Source organism: Haliaeetus albicilla, chromosome 12, assembly GCF_947461875.1.
Source record: "Haliaeetus albicilla chromosome 12, bHalAlb1.1, whole genome shotgun sequence".
Lineage (NCBI taxonomy): Eukaryota > Metazoa > Chordata > Aves > Accipitriformes > Accipitridae > Haliaeetus > Haliaeetus albicilla.
This window is the reverse complement of record NC_091494.1, coordinates 9,741,133-9,761,807: the sequence shown is the minus strand read 5'-3', so window position 1 is coordinate 9,761,807 and position 20,675 is coordinate 9,741,133. Positions and strand designations below refer to the sequence as shown.

The 20,675-nt window shown below is 41.7% G+C and overlaps 1 protein-coding gene across 2 annotated transcripts in view; it reads right to left on the bottom strand.

The window, feature by feature from the left end:
* Positions 1-19,858, bottom strand: part of RORA (RAR related orphan receptor A) — a 379,463-nt gene extending 359,605 nt beyond the window's left edge. The window contains exon 1 of one of the 2 annotated variants that reach the window (XM_069798006.1): positions 19,481-19,858. In XM_069798006.1, coding sequence (XP_069654107.1) covers positions 19,481-19,652 — 172 coding nt within the window. In that variant the 5' untranslated portion in view covers positions 19,653-19,858. The remainder of the gene's footprint in view (positions 1-19,480) is intronic. The other variant, XM_069798004.1, reaches the window with a different exon arrangement.
* Between the last annotated feature and the right edge of the window lie 817 nt (positions 19,859-20,675).

Here is a 20,675-nt window from a genome sequence, read left to right as displayed (position 1 = left end):
TATTCCCTGACTTAATGTGGACATCAATCTTTGGAAGAGTTACCCTCCTATATTATCCCCTAAAAATGCCCACTTCTTTATGTCAGACAATAAGGGGCATTTTGAAGAACTTAGATATAGATATCTACTATGCAAATATCTATGTATTTTTAGATGAATCCTACATGAGATGGCTACTCCATGTTCTTTAATTTGGATATAGTAAGAGGTATTAATATTGCACACTTGAAGACAAGTAGTATTAGAACACCCTATGGAAGCTATCACTGTGGAAAGTGAAACACAATAATGCTTATCATCAACCTTGGAGACCTGCCTCTTCCCTTCTAATGCTTTTCAGACAACTAAGAAAGGGAAACCAGATGAAAACAGATAATGCAGAACTTACTTGTCTGTTTGCAAGGAAAATGGCTGGAGCTTCATGGTCACTACAGAATAACTGAGGATCAGACTGCTGTAAGCTTAGACTTTGTGAGCAAACTAGGTAAACGCCTTCCACCACAGCGCTTTAGTGTTGTTGGACTTAAGGACACAAAATAATGCAGCTGAGAGTCAGCATACATATTATTCCACCATGGCTTAAAGTGACTATTATCAACATTAAATACTTGAAGCAATCTCAAAACCTGTAGAGTACATTACTCGCTCATCTGGTTTCCAGGCATCAGAAGCCTCTCAGAACAGGTTTCTTGCACCTTCTGCTCTTTCCCAGTCCATATTATGACTTTCTTAATTTGCCCATTAATCAGCTATCACACAAACAATATTTTCATACTCCTTTCCTCAGCAGCTTCCACTTGCTCTTCAGGATTTATGCTTCCAGAGAGAAGATCTACTTGGGATACCACTGGGATTTTTCCAAATTTTTGCCAGAACTCTTTAGTGTCACGGCACACACATAACCTCCACATAAGGATCAAGGGGAAATCTGATGCAGGCATCAGAATATACCATCTTTTACTTATCAAATCTAAACTGAAGAGCACTAATCACTCTTGGAGAGAGTAACTTTTTATACTTTAGGTTAGAAACTGGCAGCCTTATCTGCCACAGGAAAGTACAAGTTCTTCAGGATTCCATACATTAACCTGTCTGAGGAATAAACAGACCCTACATCCAATTTTTAAGTTATAGCTATTACCATGTCATTTAAAGCAAGTGAATAAGTAATAACCAAAGTATTCCCCCTCCAAAAATTCCTTCTGTGTACATTACAATGCCACAGTTTTGATTGGGTAGTATATCAATGACAATAGCAGCAACACAGTTCTTTCAGTAACTAATTTTAGGAATATTGTTCTTTTTGCCTTTAGGAGCCCATGAATTTGATTCTGCTTGTTTGGTAAGACTGTTATTTGCATTGCATGACTACTTCATACCACACAATACTGATCACATATCCAGCATCACCAAGTCAAAAGCAAACAAAAAATCTGGCACTGCTTTTACTTTTTACAAACCCTAAGTAAATTGATTTAAAAGTAAAGGGGTATGTAGGAAACATTCCGAGAGCCATTTAAACCTCTGCATATGTTTATTGCCACTTCCAGTGAGCCAAGGGCATACATGTAGACTACACCTGCGGGGCTCCATGGTCTGCTCTTAGCTAACCTAAGCAATTAAGTTTCAGAGTATTTCACGAAAAACATTCCTTTCCCTCAGGCTGAGTCTTACAAAGAGAAGAAAAACAAAACAAAAGCATTGGTAATCAGCCTCATGGCAAAAAAAAAAATAAACTCTGGTCATGGTATCTCTTTAAAGGATGGCTGGACTAGCAGCTCCCTTTACCAAAGTACTAGCTGTAACAGGGGCTCTTTTCCCAGCCAATACTAGATACTGCCTCTTTAGTATTCAGAATTGGTAGTGACTACTGCCAGCCCATAATCTTAGCTTGTTTTCAGCAATCAACTAAAGTTACTTGTCAAATCTGTACGCAAAAATGTCTTCAAAGAGACTGGAGTTTAATTTTGTCTAGCCAGAAGGAAGGTTGTTAGGACAGCAATGAGCAAAGCTAAATTTCATTAAGCTATCACAAAGTTTACTCACCATGAAAAACACTTGGCTATAAATGAGGAATAAGATACATAAGGAATAAATAAGTGAGAAATACCTACGGCGGAGAGACTGAGAAGGCTGGAGCACAGAGGAGAGAGAGTAAAATAGTTAAACAAAGTTACTCCAACATAAGGCACAAATGAAACAGCTTATTAATTCTCAGTGGAGGGAGACCTCAATTTCATTACACTTTCAACACGCAAAGCATACAAGTCAGTAAAATAATAATCTATTGGAACATTATTTTTAGTAGTTTGATTGTCAGTACTTATCTTACTAAGACAAAAATCAACACTTCCTCAAACTCCTTCCCAGCTGTTTATCTTTCAGAAACAGTACTTCAGTGCATCAATTTAGCAATTTATGAGCATACCTGCATCTGCTCTCATTGTTCACCACATCAATTTTCTGAAACAAAATCATCTCCTTGTTTCCATTAATTGGTCATTACAACATGTTGATCCCAGCAGTTCATCATTTGTTTTAATTTTGTCAATTAAAAAAAAAAAAAAAAATCAGCCTGGGAGATGATCTCTGCTAATGGGACACCACATCCCCTGCATTTGCTGTTATCTAAAACCTTCCTTCACTATTTTAGAATTGCTTGATAAAGCTTCTTGTTAAATGCTTTGAATGAAACCTTCATATTCAGGATGTTTTACTGGCTGGTTAATTACACCAGAATTCTAGCTTGGCACCTCCATGTTCCTAACTGGCACTCAATCTCAAATTTTGAAAATCTTACTGATCCCATTTATAAAAAAAGCTTATATTCAAAGGGGTCAGAGTTTCAAAATCACACAGACCCGTAAGGGGAGATTTTCACAACTGTTCACTGAAAGCAAATACAGCAGATGTGTCACTATCAATTAAGCAGATGCTCTTTTTTTTTCTGAAGATGCACCTTTCCTCTAGGAATATAAATATTTCACTTAAATATTAACATCCAGCAGCTCCCACCATCTTCATATTGGAAGGAGAGCTCTTTAGGAACCTGCTTAGCTCGGAAATGAAAGCTTAAACAAGCTGCTAGTTTGAATAAATATAAAAGTATTTTTAGAAATAGTTCTTGTGTTAGAAAAGTGACTCCCATGCCCACTTGGGTGTGATAAATGCTAAGAGTAAAACCTCTTCTGCTTCCTTCCACCATACAGAAAAGAATGAAAGAAATCAATGTTCTTTCACTGCAGATTTAACACATAATATCTTAGTAACACTTGCATTAGCAAGATTCAAACAGAAAGAAGAGCAGGAGCTTCCCTGCTCTTCTTGGGAAGCAGTACAATCTACTTCAAAAGGACATGTATATATTGAGGAGGTAAGGAAACAGAATTTCAAGAGATATGTCTACTCCTGAAATGGGAATTTTAATTCAGGACACTAGTGGTCTCAAGAAAGATGCAAAAATTAGAGAGTCAACAGAAACATAAACCATTTTTTTAATAGCTGAACATAAAAAGGGTCTTCGATATAACTGACAAAATCATGATGAATCAAGTAGCTGAAAATCAATTGACATAACAGTGATGGGAATTAATAGAGAATCACTGCATTATTAACAGGATTTGACTGACGCCTCCTTGCGAGGTCTTCATACTAAGATTAAATTTTTTTGCTGTTATTCGGGCTGATTTCAGGAAGAAAAGCTCTAATTCAAACCTACTGCTGAATTTGATCTGTGTTTGAAACGTGGTACACCATGTACAGTGCAGTATTCAATTACGTTAATTGTCGCTTTGGGTTTTGATACGAGAAAAGTCCATAGCTTACCAATGAATGGTTGGGATTCCATCTCATCTCCAGCTTCTGAAGGGTACACAAACCTCCTCTCCTCTCAAGGCAGACAGCTGGCATTATCAGTAGTCTGAATTTATCTAAGCTAAGTTCAGAACCAGGAAGGAGGCCTGTATGGTTTTGGTTTAATATTTTTACCAATTCTCTTATACTCTGAGGGAAGACTTCTAGCTTGGTTCTCCCAGAAGAACCTCAGCATTAGGTCTCTGACAGAGAATCCATCTGTGTCAATTGCTGCAAGCAGATCTGCCCCTCTTCTTTTGTTAGAGGATACTTTCTGCCTTCTTACCAAACATGTACGGATGTCATTGCATCCAGAATACACCATTCCAAATGCACTGATAACAACATATTGGCCAGATTTTCCCAATAAAAAAGAAGATCCATAACAGGCCAATCATTTCTTCTTTGGTTCTCTCTACCCTGTGCTAGCATGTTTCTAAATATTACTAGTTACTTCTTTTGTCAGAATACTTTAACCGGTTGTAGTCAAACTCCTTTCTACTCTGAAGTCTGTCAAACATAGGTTTCTCCAGTGCTTCCTGAACATATGAACTGAAAAGCAGGCATCAGGCTTGTTTCCCTGGCTAAAACCAATGGCAATGACCTATCTCCCCTTTGAGGGAAAGTTCACTTTGATACAACTTGGGACTTCAACTACCAACCAGCCTTCCTTCGCAATTTTAACAATTACCTGCCTCAGTAAGATACTGTTAATAAAAAGCTGAAAGGATGACTAACAATATTTTTGATATCTCCACTTCCTGAAAATGCCTTTGGATAAAACTTGCCCTTAATCCTTCTCTGTAATACAACCGCATATTAGCAACCTAAAGTTACATAACACACTGTATTTCAATTCTTTTCACATCCCGGATCTGAAACTCCAGTTCACATTAAACAGTCTTTGATGGTTGGTATCATCAACTTACATTGAGCAAACACTTGCATTTTAAGCTCAGAAGCTGCAGTAGCATCTGATGTGACCATCAAACCAGAGCCCTCCCAATGCCCTTTCGTCCCCTAGCACTGCCAAGCCATGACATACTCAGTCTTGCTAATACCTGCTCCTGGCTATGATGTCAGGGAGTGTCACACAGTGACTGCGGTCACCTCACACATGCTACGGCTACGCTTGGTGAGGGGGGGGTGGTAGTGTTTTTCCCTGTGTACAAAAGAGAAGGTAGTTCTAGAAAAAGGGAGTTTTAAAGCCAGATCATCCCTTTCAATTTTTAAGTACAGATTTGATCAGGTAGACTAAACCACATGAAACGCTGCTACCAAGGAATTAAGAGTTTGTGTTTGTTGCTTTTATGGTCTCCTGCAAGACTTTTCCCCCCTTGATAACTCAATGGTCACAGTATGAATTCTCACCTGAGATGACAAACTGAATTAACTTCTTGCAGTGTAAAAAAAAATATGCAGTATGAATGTTTCAGAACTCTGTCCCACTCTTGACCACAGTAACTCTATGAACACATGTATCCAGATGAAAAAATGTGATATTCAGGAAAGCACATCACACCTGTACTACATCCTTCCACTTTCACCATGTGAAGCTTTAAACAAATTTGAAGGAATGAACACCTTCCCATTTGGAATACTCATAAGCAAATTTAACCAGTGATAGAAAACAGACTTATAACCACATCTGTGCCACTGAAAGGAATTTATTTTTCTTCCGAATTGTCCTTAAGGAAAACATGAAGAGGCTACTTATTATGCCAGTGCCTTGAATAATGTGTTTTTACATTGTACTAAAAATCTCTCCACAGTGCTAGAAGGCCACCTGGTTCTACAAAACTGAATGATTGCCATATTACTATTAACTGCACATTTGAAGACAAATTAGAAATAAAAGTATAACCTCTAAAAGGAGGCAAGTAGACTGCTTAGTCCTTAATAAAGGCTGGTGGAAGTCATGCAGAACAGCTTCATGATATGACTTAAATTTAAATTACCTTATTTAAAGATATTAAAAATTTCAAATGCCTTAACTTTAAGATAGCTTAATTATTCCCTGTATGTTCTTGGTTTATGTCTATAGCTTTTTTTCCTCAGTAATGTCCAGAAGTTACAGGCCTCTCCACTTAAAACAAATTGGAAAAATATGAAAAAGAAATGCAAATCAAAAGCAATGTGTTTACAGAGAAAACATTACCTTGGAAAACAGTAATGTAGAAACATTTACTTTTCTGGAGAAATTTCACATAGAAATGTCAGCTTTACACAAACTTCAACTGCTTACATTTACACTTAAATGTGGTTGCAGTAATCAGACACTACAGGAGATAGACTAAAAACAAATTTCTCTGTGCTGGTCTGGTCAAGATATGCTGAAAAAATGCTCACGACAGGTAAGAATTTATACCAAAAGAAGGAATACTGCTTCCCCACCACCACCACCTATTTCTTATAAAGTTTTAATACATAACAGTGAAAAATCTTTTTGTAGAACAACACAGAACCGTAGTGTACAGTTTGCAGGGGGATCTGAAGTCTTTCATATAAATTAAACCATGTAACTCCACTGACCAGTAGTGGTATAATTGCCACTTGGTAAGGGCTAACCAGAGAGAGAGCCCTACAATCTCCTGAAGATTGTTAAGCACTGCCTATACAGCAGAGCCTCTGCTAACACAGCTATGACAAAAAAACGTTGCTCTCCTCCCCAGCCCCCACTATCTCCTGCATGACAAGCTATAGCTTGACAGAGGACAATTTTTAAGATGAAAAAAATAATTATGCTGACATTGCTACAGTCTTCCCTCGAACACAGGATAAACTGATAAATGCTCCCTTCTGCTGGCATAGCTGCATCCACACCAGTTGTTTAGACTGCTGTATCAGGGACGGAGTCATTTCCTGTGCCAACAAAACACACAGGTATCCCAGGGACACGTGGTCGCATAAAGCTCGTCTTCTGAAGGGACACCTAGAGCAGATGCTGGACAATAAAGAAGGAAAAACGTTTAGGCACAGCTGCTGCCTCCTCCTCCAACACTGACAGAGGGGAAAAATGCCAGACTTCTGCTTACCCCTACCTTCTGTAGGGAGGTGAACGCCTAAAAAGTCATACCTTGAATGGACAGGGAAATAATGGGTCAGCTCTCTTGTATCTCCTGTCTTTTTCTGTCCTCGTGATTTGAAACTCAATGCATCTCAGCTTAAACCTCCACACAGTGTAGTCCATAAGCATTTCCATGCCTTCTCAACTTGATCATGATCTGAAGAGGCCCCAAGGGGCAACATTACTGATGTAGCAATACACAATCTTGTTTCTTATTTCCATGTAGCGAAATAAGATCAATGAATGAGAAAGCTACAGAGATAGGAACCGAGTCCAGAAAAAGTACAATACTCACTCTGACATCATACCATTACTCTGTCCCATCCCAAATACATATTACAATACCATGTGATGTCTTAATTAAAGCTATTGCTCAAACATACTAAGATACTCTCTTTATCTTAAGCACATGTTGTGTCTGCAATAAATTCATTATAGCTTTAGACTTTTTATGTGACAAATAACACACTGGTAGAAGAGTAGTTGTCATATAAAGTATCTTGGAACATTATGACAGTAAGATTAGAGTAAGTCAGTAGAAATAAAATACTGCTGTAACTAAAATATATTCTACCTGTAAGGGAGGAGGGACTGATACACAAGACAGGAATGCAAGAGACAGAGTAACATGAATCCTGAATTTCATGTATACCTCTGCAAAGCTATCGCTTGACTACTCTTTAAAGCAATTTCTCTTACAAACAAAAAATAGCTTGTAGTAGCCTTTAATACGATGTTTAGTGCTTTTCAGAAGAGCCCAAAATCTGTCCCAGGACTGTCTACCAGAAAGTAAATGTTGCCCTTTAGTCACTGACAAGGTTTTGAAGAAGGAACTGCACAGCTGCCTAGGAAGTTAATTTCAAAAGGCATCAACAACAAAAGTTATCTTAGTAGAAACTACCAATCCCAAAAGCTCTTCCCCTTGATTTAAGGCACCCGGGAAAACAACATAAACCTTTTCAAGGGATGCTCGGAACTCATCTCACCATTTAGGTTACAAAATGTATTTGCTTCATAAAGCCTTCTCACAGCACCCCACTGTTAGATCACAACTTTTTTTTTTTTTTTTTTTAATTTTTGCACTGTTCCTGGACCATAAAAACAGGCTTTCATTTTAATCTGCTTAACACACTGTGGGAAAGGGCTTCTAATTTCACAGCACTGAGATAAGACAAATAATTCATATAACACATTAGCACAACATCTATGGCAAAAGCATTTAGTCAGAGCTCATTGGAAACAATAGGGTGCTGAAGCAAATCTGTGAGAAACAACTGTATGAGACCCCACCATGCACTGAAATACATTTTATTACATTCCATAGTAAACACAAGATCACAGAATATTCATATATGAATTGTCCAGAGGCAGTAAGGCAGTAAATTCCCCTCCCCTCAGTAGACACCGTAGCTTCCCCCACTACTCCAGTCCTTTTCCAAATGGTTTTGTTTTTTTCAGGCTGTTCTCCAAATCAGTCATCTTTCCTTTCTGCCCTTTCATTACACTTCTTCCTTAAGTGCCACATCTTTCTTTTACTGTTCATTACCCAAAACTACCCTGCTCCCCCTTTGGCTTCATTTACTTCCTTTCTGGGTTTGTTTTTACATTTTCTATTGCTGCCTTTCCAGAGCCAAGTTTGCTTCCAGTGTGCGTTCTGCTGTGTGCAGAGAAAAGCAATGCAACAAAATATTTTCAGTATATTGGCACAAGTCCCCACCTCGCCACTTGTGATCATTTGCTCTCAAATCCCTAAAGACATTCTGCTTTGAACCTCTGCTGTGGAAAAGAAAAGAAAGGATACGTGGAAGAAATTCAGAGGAGACCTGCCAATTGCAGAGATCTGTGACAAGCCTTTTCTACAGTCTCTAAACTGGGCTGAAAACAACAGGAAGGTGGACTTGGGAACACCAGTCAGCCATTTCAGCACATGGCTAGAACAGAGAAGCTCAACACTGGGACTAAATACATCTTGCTAAATGGAACCCTGTGGCTATCTGTAAACCTAGCTGGTCTGTTGATCCTGGCTTCATCCAGAATCTCTTGTCCTCATCTTCTCTAAGATGAATGTTGTATGGGGGAGCATTCTTTGGAGAACTGAAACCAAAGGTTTTAGTGACAGAAGTCCTTGAGCCTGTTTCTAAGAGATGTAAGCACTGCTGTGGAAAGTTAATGACTAGCTAGAATTTTGGAAGGATTTTGCTTCACTTTAAAAAAAAAAAAAAAAAATCTTCCCTTGTTCTTTTGCATAGCGTTGGATATTACACTACTAGTCACACTAGAGCATCTCCATACTACTCACACTAGAGCATCTCTGGGACACTGCTGACCTAGCATGGTAATGTCAGTGGGGGCTTATGGCCAAAAAAATTAACAACTACAACTTCTCATGAACTAGAGCCAGGAATCTCTAAAAAGACGTGAAGTGATATAGTGTAATTTACCCGCAAAACAAAAAAGAGAAGATAATTCAGTTGTGGTCAAACCCTGTTAGAAGCAGCAAGACAGCATAAACAGATTTTGACAACTAGCCAAAATCTATAGAGATAAATACCAATAAGCCAGGTCACCTCAACAGTAAGCTTTCTAGATTTTCTGCAGGTAAGTCCCTACAATTTGTTCCCATTTCTGTCCCTTCTTCTCTCCATCAGGAAACAGAAGAGACTTTTTAATTGTTATAAGAATAGAGCTAAGATTTCAGCAATTACAAAATAAAATTTTTAGTAATCTTAGCAAACACATTCCATGTACAGCAACAGACAAGTATAATTCAGGTTCTGCACACAAGGAAGTTCTTGCTCATTTCTTAACAGCTGTTCTTATGTAAGGATATAAATTCTTCTCCAGCAACAGAGCCACATTATGATCCTGCAAGCAAAATTATAGCAGGGTAACAACATATCTGCCAAAATAATTACAACTACTTACCCAGCCCTACCTACCCGGAAAACAACAGTTAATTCATCTTTTTTTTCCAAAGTAATTTTCATCAGTAATAGTATTTCATATTTTTCTTAGACAATTTCACAGTGCAGTTCCTGATTACTAGCAGTCCTCCTTTCATCTTTACTACAGATACTCCCCTAGCTCTGTACGGTGAAGTAGTATCACTGACATCAACAGAATCATTCACGATGCTTAGTATTAAACACACATATAAACTGTCACAGGATCAAGTCTTCTGCCAGTAGAGCAGAATGCTTCTAATAGCCAAGGGTAGCTTTCATGCTGCTAACATATGACTGACCTTAATCGGATCTCTTGCAGATTCATGTTCATGAAAATCAGATTACTTCAGTTTTTAAAAATACACCTGATTTTAGCAGAAAATAATATACCATTACAAATGCCAAGAGTGTTGACTGGCAATGAAATCTGTAGAAGTGACCTACCAGTTTGTTTTTTTTAAAGACTCTCAAAGTGTAAAGACTGGCTGGCCATTGACAGATGGGCAAAAATGCTTAGAGACTTAAAGTACAACACCACTACATATTTCTTTATCCATTATTGCTCCAAGCATCAAGCCTGGAAAGAGCTGCTTTTGCCAACAGACTTACTTTTATGTGTATTATCTCAGAAACACTGTGACTCAATGTCAGATGTTAATAGGTCAGAGTATATTTCATTAGAATTTTTAAAAGTCCTCTCGGTAACAACCCAGGCAGTAAAGGACTCTTCCTAACTTCTATAATGACAACACAAACGACTAACAAAACTTCTCTTGAAGATTACACAAATGTAGTATGATGCAGAGAGAAAAAAGGTTTTTGATATGCCCTAGTTTCCTTTGAGATTGGTTTCATTTTATTTTATTTTTTAATATACACAGGATTTAGAAGATGCTTTATGCTGACAGTTTTTGACTTCAAGTAAAGTATTAACAAAAGCTGTATTTTAGCCTGTCTTATCAAATTTCAAGACTTCTTTCAAAGGAATAGTTTAAACCTTACCTTTCTGCCCTTAGTTAACAGATGTAATGCAGCACAGCCCTCTAACTGATTTACATTTCGTACAGACTTTGGCAAAGTCATCTATCAGTTCATACAAAGGCATTTTTTCCCACCTCTACCTTTGAAGAGAAACTATGAGGGGAAATCCTACTTTAAAGTATTCTCACACTTCCATGACAGGAAGAAAATAAAACCTATAATCTGTATTTCACAAGCCTTGGCCTTGGTTTTATCCTTGACTGTATCCAACAGACCTTGCTTCAGTGCCAAAACAGTCAAGTCAAGCTCTTCTAATACATAATTTAAGTCTTCCCCATGGTGTCTACAGTTTTGCATATATATGTATTTCAGAAGTTTATGGCATACACTTCTACATAACTATGGAAGAAGATTCCTCTGTCATATGTGAGGAGTTGGTAATGCTATTAGATGCATGCTTGATAGCACTTAATGCCAAATGGTTTACCTCTGGGGTTTTTTGTTTGTTTGTTTGTTTGTTGGTTGTTTTTTTTAATTCTATATTCATTCAGCCATATTTTCAAAGCCAGCTGCAGCCTTCTTGGCCATATATTCACCATTCTTCACACAAACCACTTCTTCAGATGAGCACGCCCTTTCTAAGGATTTTTATGTGAGTAATAAAAAAAAGGTGTGGGGGGTGCTCTGTTCAACCTCCTTCTAGGTGTTCAGTTTCCATTTCCATCACTTATCTACATTAAACACTTCCAACCCATTTGAACAGTTGCAGAACTAAAGCACACAGACATATTGTCAATTAATGCTGTAAATATCCCACAGTCTGTACAAAATGAAACATTTAAAAAGAACAGCAGCACCACAGTTTTTCACTCCGTGATCACTACACCTGTGTCATTAATCTCATGTACCCATGTGAGGTAAATACATAGTACAACTACAAACTAAAAATCAATAAAACCTTTAAAAAGGTTTAATTTGCTTCTGCAAGGGAGGTTATCATAATCCAACTCCGCTTTCTCACATTCTGCTAGCAATTTCTCTCAGCTCAGTTTCAACTGCTAACTTTGTTCTCCATCTTGCTATCTATCATGCTGTTATAATGCCAGCCCAAATGCTGTTTGTAACAGCACAGCAATTTCTCAGAAGTTGCCAGCTTCATAGTGTGTTCCTTTAGAAGTGCATGGAAATTATTAGATTAAATTACAAATAAAAGACTCTGCAGTTGGTCATGATTACTGGAACATTTATGTACATTCAGTTGATCATGAATTTTAACTGTTGCTCCTTTACATCCTTTACAGACCTTCTGTTTATATTCTGTTTTGCTAGATTATATGGGAAGTGAAATTGAAGGCAACTGGAAAAGAGCTATAGGTCTTCCCCACACTCCCCAATATCCTCAAAAGAAAAGACTGTGACGCCCACCTTCCCCATCCCCTACTAGCTTAGGGTAAACAGATCCCCCACAACCATTTTTATAACCTCTGTTAATATAAGCACATTTCACATACAGCAGTGCAACTCACTATTTAAAGAGCACAACTGTACAGGAATCTGCTTTGCAAAGCAAGACCTGCAACATCCCAGTTGTCACCCCTGGTCTGTAAGATTTCACATACCAGCATGGGACCAAACAATTAATACATCTAGAAATACCTGAAGAAAACATTGATCATACCGCAACTGGTGATCACAATAGGGTAAGCAGCAGGATCTTTGATTATCTCACTGCTGGGGGTATCATTTTCAGGAAGGTATTTCAAACCAATTTCTTGACCATACACCGCCACTGAAAATATCTAGTAATTTTCTACAGGAATAGAGCTGTTTGACCCAATTCCAATGCAGATAATTATATTATCTGTACCTAAAATCCCTCTGAGTGTTTCAATCAGGTATGGTATTCTTCACTTTCTGTTCTGATCTGCTTAGCATGGCTGAGCACCATTAAACAGCTGTCAGATTCCACACAAGAAGTGGCTGGATTTCAGTAATAAGCAAAATGGTTCCCAATAGTGTTTAAAACACCTGGGGATCCTTCCAAATGAACAGCGCAATGAGGCTAAACTGTAAGATTAAACTGCTGTAAAATAAGCCCCACAATTTCTTCAAAAAAGTACACACCCTAATACATTTAGTCTCTGGAGAGCTCAGTTGTTGCCGAGAATGAAACATACCTAGATGAGACTTCAGATAAGAGTATGAAGAATAATTCACAACCTTTACATTCAAGAAATTAGACAAGTAACTCCTCGTGACATACAGCCCAAGCTATTCTCATGTTTCTATCAGCGCAGACCATCTACAACAGATACGCTGAAGTGCTAAACCATGAGTCAGAGAACAGAGCTCAGTATGTTAGTCCAGCTATCACAAAATACAATACCAGTCTCGTCTTCATTTTCAGTCCAAGGAGATTTTATAACCAACATTTAAAGAAGCAAGCGAACTAATCCTGAATGCAGTTAGTAGTGAGAAGAGGCTTTCTAATCATCAGAACAGCAGAGCTGTAGAAAAGCCTCCTATCAGAACACTGGGGCCAAAAAAAGCTAGCAACCCTCAAAACGAAGTTCTATCCGTTTATGACACGAATTGTGTAACATGGATCTAGTGATGGTAGAGGATTTAAACTCTGCTCTGCAGGGCCTTTGTCTACATACCTGTAAGAATTTGTGCAGGTAAGGAGGTATGAATTGTCTGCCAGCTGTGGGTATATATAATCTTAAAACTAACAGCTCTGTAAAATACATTTCCAGAAGTGATTATCAGGGCTACAAAGACCGCCTCCACGATAGGTAAAACACAAGATACTTTGGGGAAAGGAGAAAAAAAAAAAAAAAAAAAAAAGAGAGAGAGGAAGAGCAAACAAGACAGCAGAAATCTGCATGTGAAACATGGAAGCTTCCACACATCCAAAAGTTTCTCCAACACCTTACCTGTAGGAACTTCCTCTTCTACCAAAGCCACAGAAATTCAGAAAACTACAGAATCTCCCTAGCAAGCTCAGGTCCAGGTGAAAGTGTACTGTGACAGAGAAAAAAATTCAGCTCCACTTGAGAAGCAGCCACTGCTTCCCCCCTCAAATCCTGCCCCAAGGAACTAAGATGACAGGAAGTCTTTGATGGTATAGGTGCCTATAGCTAAAAGGTCTGGGATGGACAAACAGCTGAGGAGGTGACAATTGCCTCGCAGTACAGAAATGCAAGGCCCTAAATCAAGTGTATTTTTCCATTTTGACAGCTCCCTGTGAACTATCTAGGCCCAGCATTCCCCTTTCCCTTCTCCTGCCTTCCACAACTGTGCAACACACCGGCTACTGCTGCCTCCCACCATAGCCCCTTTGCTTCGTATTTAGAAGCAAGGAAGGACAGGGTCTGTAAACAATCCTTAAGCTACACAGCACCCAGACTTGCCACTGCATTTAGATATACCCCCAATATTAATTTTTTTTAAATTTTTTGTTGGTGGTGGTTTGGGGTTTGTTTGGGTTTTTTGTTTGGTTGTGGGGTTTTTTTGTACACCTGTTCCTGTAACTGTGTGCCACTGAAAACGCATTCTTAAAAACATTTCAGCAGAGAATGGATCACCAGTTCATGAATTAATTTCAAGAGTGACACAGGTATCACAGTAATTTAAACCTAGGCTGGGCTTTTTTTCCCCCTCTCTTTTTCACTGGGATATCTCTCATTAAATCCACTGAGATCAATTGAGTCATTCCAGATTTTCCCCAGCTACAATTTGTAGCTTATAAAACAAATACTAGAAGGAAAAAAAAAAAAAAAAAGAAAAAAAAAAAACAACAGACAACCTCCCAAAGCTGAAATTGCCCTTTCCATTCAAACACAGTACTATACCCAAAACTGAAATTGTCACACAGCCCGTTAATCTCCATTACAAAACATGTTCTTTATTTAGTAAAATTACAGCATTTGGTTGAATGATAACCGTATTTACATACTGGTTTATGAGCTCCTGAGATGTTTCTCAAGCAAATAAAATAAGAGAATAGGTTACGGTTTATTGAAATAAGAGAACTGCATTGTTCCTAAGAGAACAACATACCGCTGCTGTTATTGCTCCTATGCTACAAACATTTAAAACAATGTTGTCCTTTAAAGGATTCATAGCACATATTATTTACCAAAATAGGACTAAATCAGTGGTGCATGCAGAATAGCCCTCAATGATGACAAAGGCAACCCAAAGAATCTACAGAAAACATCCAAATTTATAAAATTCAGAGAGTCCTCCTGAAAACAACACATGAAATTTTGTAACTCAACTATGCTCCGTGGAATAGTCTAAATCCAGAAATGGATAAAATCTAGCAATAAAAGGTTTTTTAAAGAAAAGAGCACCACAAACCTACTGATGTCTCTATTAATGATGTGACATCCCTATTTGTGGAGCATCACCCAAATTAAAACAAAACACAAAAAAACAAGCCCCCCCCGCCAATCTATCAGTAGAGAAAGGATCAGGCTGAATAGATGACATGATAATAAATTCCAAAGGCTTCTGGAAAATAACAAATACTCTCAAGTACCACAACAGTGAGAAAACAAGAACAAGAACCTACATAGCTTCAGCTTTCTATTATTAAATACAAAGCGTCATAAAAAATATTTACACACAGCATCTTCCAATGATGCAAGAGCTGTCTTTAAATTTTTTTTCAGCAAGACATTCTCTCTTGATTGACTTACCACTGAGACCAAGAGCTTGGCTCCAAAAACCAGAGCCTATTTTATCAGATTAAAAAGCTTTTTATATGCTCTCATTTTTAATGAGACCATAGTTCCCTATTAAAATATAGTTTATTCAATTACAACTATTTCTAAGGGGACTAGTAGAACATTAAGCCTTAGACTGCAGCATGGGGAGAACTCCATGGATGTCAAAGCCTGCAAAGTGAAATGAATGGCACTTAACAGTCACAGTCCAGGGCCAGAGCTAGTGAGTGAAACATTCTTTCTACTAACCACGGCAAACCACAAACCCTTGTTGCAGAACACACACGGACTGAAATTCAACCTGCTGGACAGTGACTGCTCTTAGGAAAATCTTAACAATTAGTGTCAGCAGTAAAAATATCCTTTTGAGGGGAAAACCAGGCTTTTTATCTGTTTCCTGCTTTTTCCATGTATGGTGTCAATTTTCTAACAAACACTTTTGATATCAGGCTGCAGGTAATTTTCCAAAACACGCAGGTAATGCACGCATACTCCTGTATATTAAATAAATCAGGTAACAATTCTCCATTTGAAAGGTGCTTTTTATAACTCCTGAATTTATGTTTTCAGTTAAGCGTTCTACACAGCAACACAAACAGCATAACCTTAGCAAAATAAAAATCAAGTTATGCAAGGATCTGGCACTCCAAACATGTTCGTATATCAAAGAATAGGGTATTTTGGAATGCTAGCATTATAATAGCTAAAGCTTCACTTGAGAATTTATTCCACAGCAAATTTCCCCACTTCTTCATCAACAGCCCTTTCTTCAATTTCGTTTTCTTCATTCCCTATGTAAACTGGTTATTATAAACTCTGAAGTATCAAAGCAGCTTTGCAGCAGGTGCAGCTATAAAAATAAAGGATATGAAACAAATACTTCCAGTGTTTTAAAAGGTTTGCTAAGTCAAAAAATAAGGATTTTTAGACAGGTGTGTGCATGTGTACATATATCTAAGTATCAATAGATCACTCCATACGGACTGCACAAGAGTCCAGATCTGCCAGCTTACAACACATTGCAGAATCATGACCCAAACAGATAAATTCTTGAACTCAATACGCAGCTGAACATATGAGTTTATAAGGCAGCTGTTCTAAAAATAATTTCACCTGTACTGGTCACACATTAAGGTCACACTGTTGCCATAAGAAATAGAGAACCATATAACAACAACAACAAAAAAACAAAAAAAAAAAAAAAGCAAGAAACCAAATTCTATTTCAATAGCTTAAAAAAAAAAAAAGCTACCAGTCTATAGGGACACCTAACACCTAATCCATCAACTCCCGATTTTAAGGAACCCAAAATGTTAATATTGTCAGGTTTTCCTGCACAGTTCTGTATCTTCAGGTTTTAACTATTAGAAAGGCATAATCAGGTGGCGTGTAGTGTGTAGGTCAATTTATTTCCAATACGGTAATTTATGCAACATTAGCACAGAATGCCAGCTCCAATTCTCTTACTGTTTGCACTCTAGGAGTAGACTTGTATTTTCTGCCAACTCCATTACATCATCCGAAAAAACCCAAACATTTTTTTTTTTAATTTTTTTTTTCCAAATCCCTGCCACTCTCCTCTTCCTTCTCCCCCCTCCCCTCCCAAGCCCTTCAAAACCATATACCGGCTACTGCCGTAAGCTGTATTTCACTTTAAGGACTGCCAAGCCACGGCATCGGAGCGCGTTCGCTATTGTGCTGCACACGGATGCCTCCCTCCATCACTGACCTTCGTTTTTTCATTCAGACTGTTACATAACCCAGCGCCTGCCTGCGTGCGGCGAGTGTGAGCCTGGGCGAGTGTCCGCGTGTGCCTGCGAGTGCCCGACCCCCTCCCCCTTCCTTATTTAATCCCGGGGGGAGGAGGGACATATGGGTCAGCAGGTTAGCAGTACCAAAGCCTAAACAATTCGGGACCGCGAAGAAAACACCCTCACCACCGGAGCCGCCTGCTCTTCCCAGCCCCCCCCCCTCCCCTCGGCCCCCCCCCTCCTTTTCGCATCCGCACAGAACCAGCAGCCGAGCGTTACATAATTTATGGGATCCCAAAGTTACCCCCTCCCCAAGCCCGCCGGAGCCGGCTGCCGGCTCCCCGCCGCCGGCCCCACTCCCCGGCAGCACCATCTGCCCACGCCGCCGGAGCCCTCGGCCGGGAGAGTCGGGGCGGCGAGGGGGGGGGGGGGGGGGCGTTGTGTAACACCCGCCAACTACGGCCGCTCCGCGAACATCCAGAAAACTCCCCGACAAATTAAGGAAATTTTCTCCAGTGTTTCTGATTAACCTCGTTACATAAGGCGCTTGCATTCCAAATCCACTCTCGCAAGCTCTAAATATACCCCGCGCAGCCAAATGCTCCCTGCACACACGCCCGTGGCCACCCGGCCTCCTCCGGCCAAGCCCGCTCCTCCTCGCCTCGGCATCCGCCTAACTGCGCGCTCCCTGCTCGCAAATCGCCTCTAATTAAATGTTTCGGCGTGTGTCATCTCGATGGCTTTTACTGTACGCGGATTCCCTGAGTGGGAAGCTGCCTGGGAAGGGGGGGTGTGGCCAAAAGGGGAAAAATACTGTAAAACACAAGCCGACACATGATCAGCCATATTCCAACCTACAACCAAAAAATCCCTCCGTCCGAGGAGAGACGGTGTCCCCGCCGCCGGCGGCCGGGCATCGCCGCCCCAGCCCCGCCGGCGGCCGCCGAGGGGGCTGCCGCTCCCGCCGGGCACGCACTTTTCCTCCGCCCGTCATTTCTTTCAACAGCCGTGTGTATTATTGCATAGCGTTATTTCATTAATTTTTACCCATCACCGAGTGATTTTACCCGGCGAAGCCTCTCTAGCGCGCTCCCCCTCTTGTAAATAATTTATGAAGCGTTGCTCCTACAAGTAATTAAAGCGGCAGCCTCCTCCCTCTCGCACGTCTCGGCAAACTCCGGCGGTGTTTGAAGCCGGCGCCCCTCACCACGCCCGCGGCGGGAGCAGGGGCGAGCGCGCCCTGCCCGCTCCGCTCCGCTCCGCGGCGCCCGGCAGCGCGCTGCCCTCCCGCCGCCGGGGCCGCTCGGGCACTACCGAGCTGACGCCAAACTTCAACCGCCCTGAGCACCTTCAGAGCTGACCCGCACGGCTAAAAGACGCAATCGGAGGCAGGAGGTAGCTTGGCGGTTAAGCGACAGACAAGGGGGGCTCGTCTGCTAGTTTGCAGCGTTTTATTCGGGGGGAGGGGGGAGCGAAGGAGAACCCACGGGAGCAGAGGGACCCTCTGCAAAGTTGTGCACCTTCAAGAAACAGCAGCAACTACGAGATCATCCGCTCCGAGAGGAAATCATTTTTCAGAAACACTTAAATGAATTAAGGGAAAACAGCGCGCAAGAGAGTGAATAAGTCGCCCGCAAACCGCACATCTCCTGTTTAATCACAGATCCCCCATTCACAACAAGCCACAGCACACCAGTTGAGAAACTGTCAAAAGGAGACAGACGAGGGGGAGAAAAAAAAGGGGGGGGGGGAGGAAGGACACTGCAGCTTTAAAAGTTTGTTCCCTTGAATCCCAATACTCCTGCTGTTGCTTTATATATTTATAAAATTATGTAATTTCAGGGGCACGCTACCCATCCGGATACCACAGGCAATAAACGAGAGAGATAGGAAAGCACCAAACACCGCTCAATATTTTCATTGCATTTGTCCCTCCTCCTGCAGCAATTAAAAGAAGCTATAAAAGTTTGCAAGGTTTTGCAGGGGGTAGAAGTGTGGCTTGTTTGCGTGCGCGGCTTCAACAAGCACGAGCAGTAAACCAGGGGATTAAATTGCTGCATTTCCCCCTTCTCTCTTACCCCCCTCTTCCTATTCCCACCCACCCCCGATCCCACTCCCCCGGCCCCCTCCCCCTTCCCCAAGTCTCCCTACCTCTGCTGCTGCCGCTGCTGGAGTAGCTCTGCCTGCGGACGGGAGCCGGCGCATCGCTTTTCCGGGCCGGCTCCAGGTTCACCGGGGTGTCCCTGGCGCCGGCGGCCGCCTCGGAGACGCTGCTGCCCGGCTCACTGGCTGCTGGATCGGGGGCTGCCGGAGCGGACTCCATGTTTTTCCCAATGTAGATCGCTTGGAGATGGCGAGCTCCTACACTCCCTCTATCTTCTGTTTCCAGCGCAACTCTATGGTAGGAAAGCAGAAGGGAGAGAGCGAGCGTGATCCAGATGGGATGTGAGCTTGCCTGGCTGTGACCACAAGCAGCGCTAGCGAGAGCTGCACACCCCCCCGCCCCCGCACCCCCCGCGCTCCGCCGCCAGCCGCGCACCCCGCGCCCGGCATCGCCGCCCTCCGGCGCGGCCCCAGGGCGCGGGCCCCGGCCGGCCGCCGCGGCGCGGGACGGCTGCGGGCCAAGCCGGGCGGGCGCCCGCGGAGGCGGCGGGCGAGGCGCCGCACGGCCGCGGGCGGCGGCAGGAGGGGGCGGCGGCCGCGGAGCCCCTGCGGCCCCCCGAGCGGAGCGGGGCCGGGGGAAGAGAAGGTGCTGCCGCAGCCCTGGGCGGGCGGGAAGCCAGCCCGACCGCCGCCTGGGCCGGGACCCGCGCCTCGACGCGTTCGCGGGGCCCGGCCAACAAGGGCACCAGGCCCACGAGGAAGGAGCTCCCAGCTCCAGCCTCAGCACTGGTGGGAAGAGCTTCTACGCAGGGCTGTCTTTTCCCCCATGACTGTTTCAGCTGAAGCTGCATCAGAAGATGCCGGCTGTATTAAGTGTCTCGAGACCCACAGGTTTAGCAGCTGTGCAGCTGGAGAAGGGGACGTTTCAGACAATACCTCTCTTTCGAGGAAGTACTCTTTGACATAGGACAAAAGGTGACTAGCAAGGTGCCAGAAAACCTCCGGATCCGGTCTGACTTCCGCGAGCACTCTGGTGCAGCTCATAGTCTCAGTAACGGTCAACTCCTTGTCCATTACCTGATATTAAAATAAGTAACAGCTGCCACGAACAGTGTGCTGAAGAACACATCCCTCTTGTATAACAGAGGCCATGTTACATGCAGCCCTACTGCCTCCTGCACAGAAGGTGCTAAAGCTGTCTGCTCTGTTTGCTTTGACTGTTCTGACTAGAAGCACGGCCTGA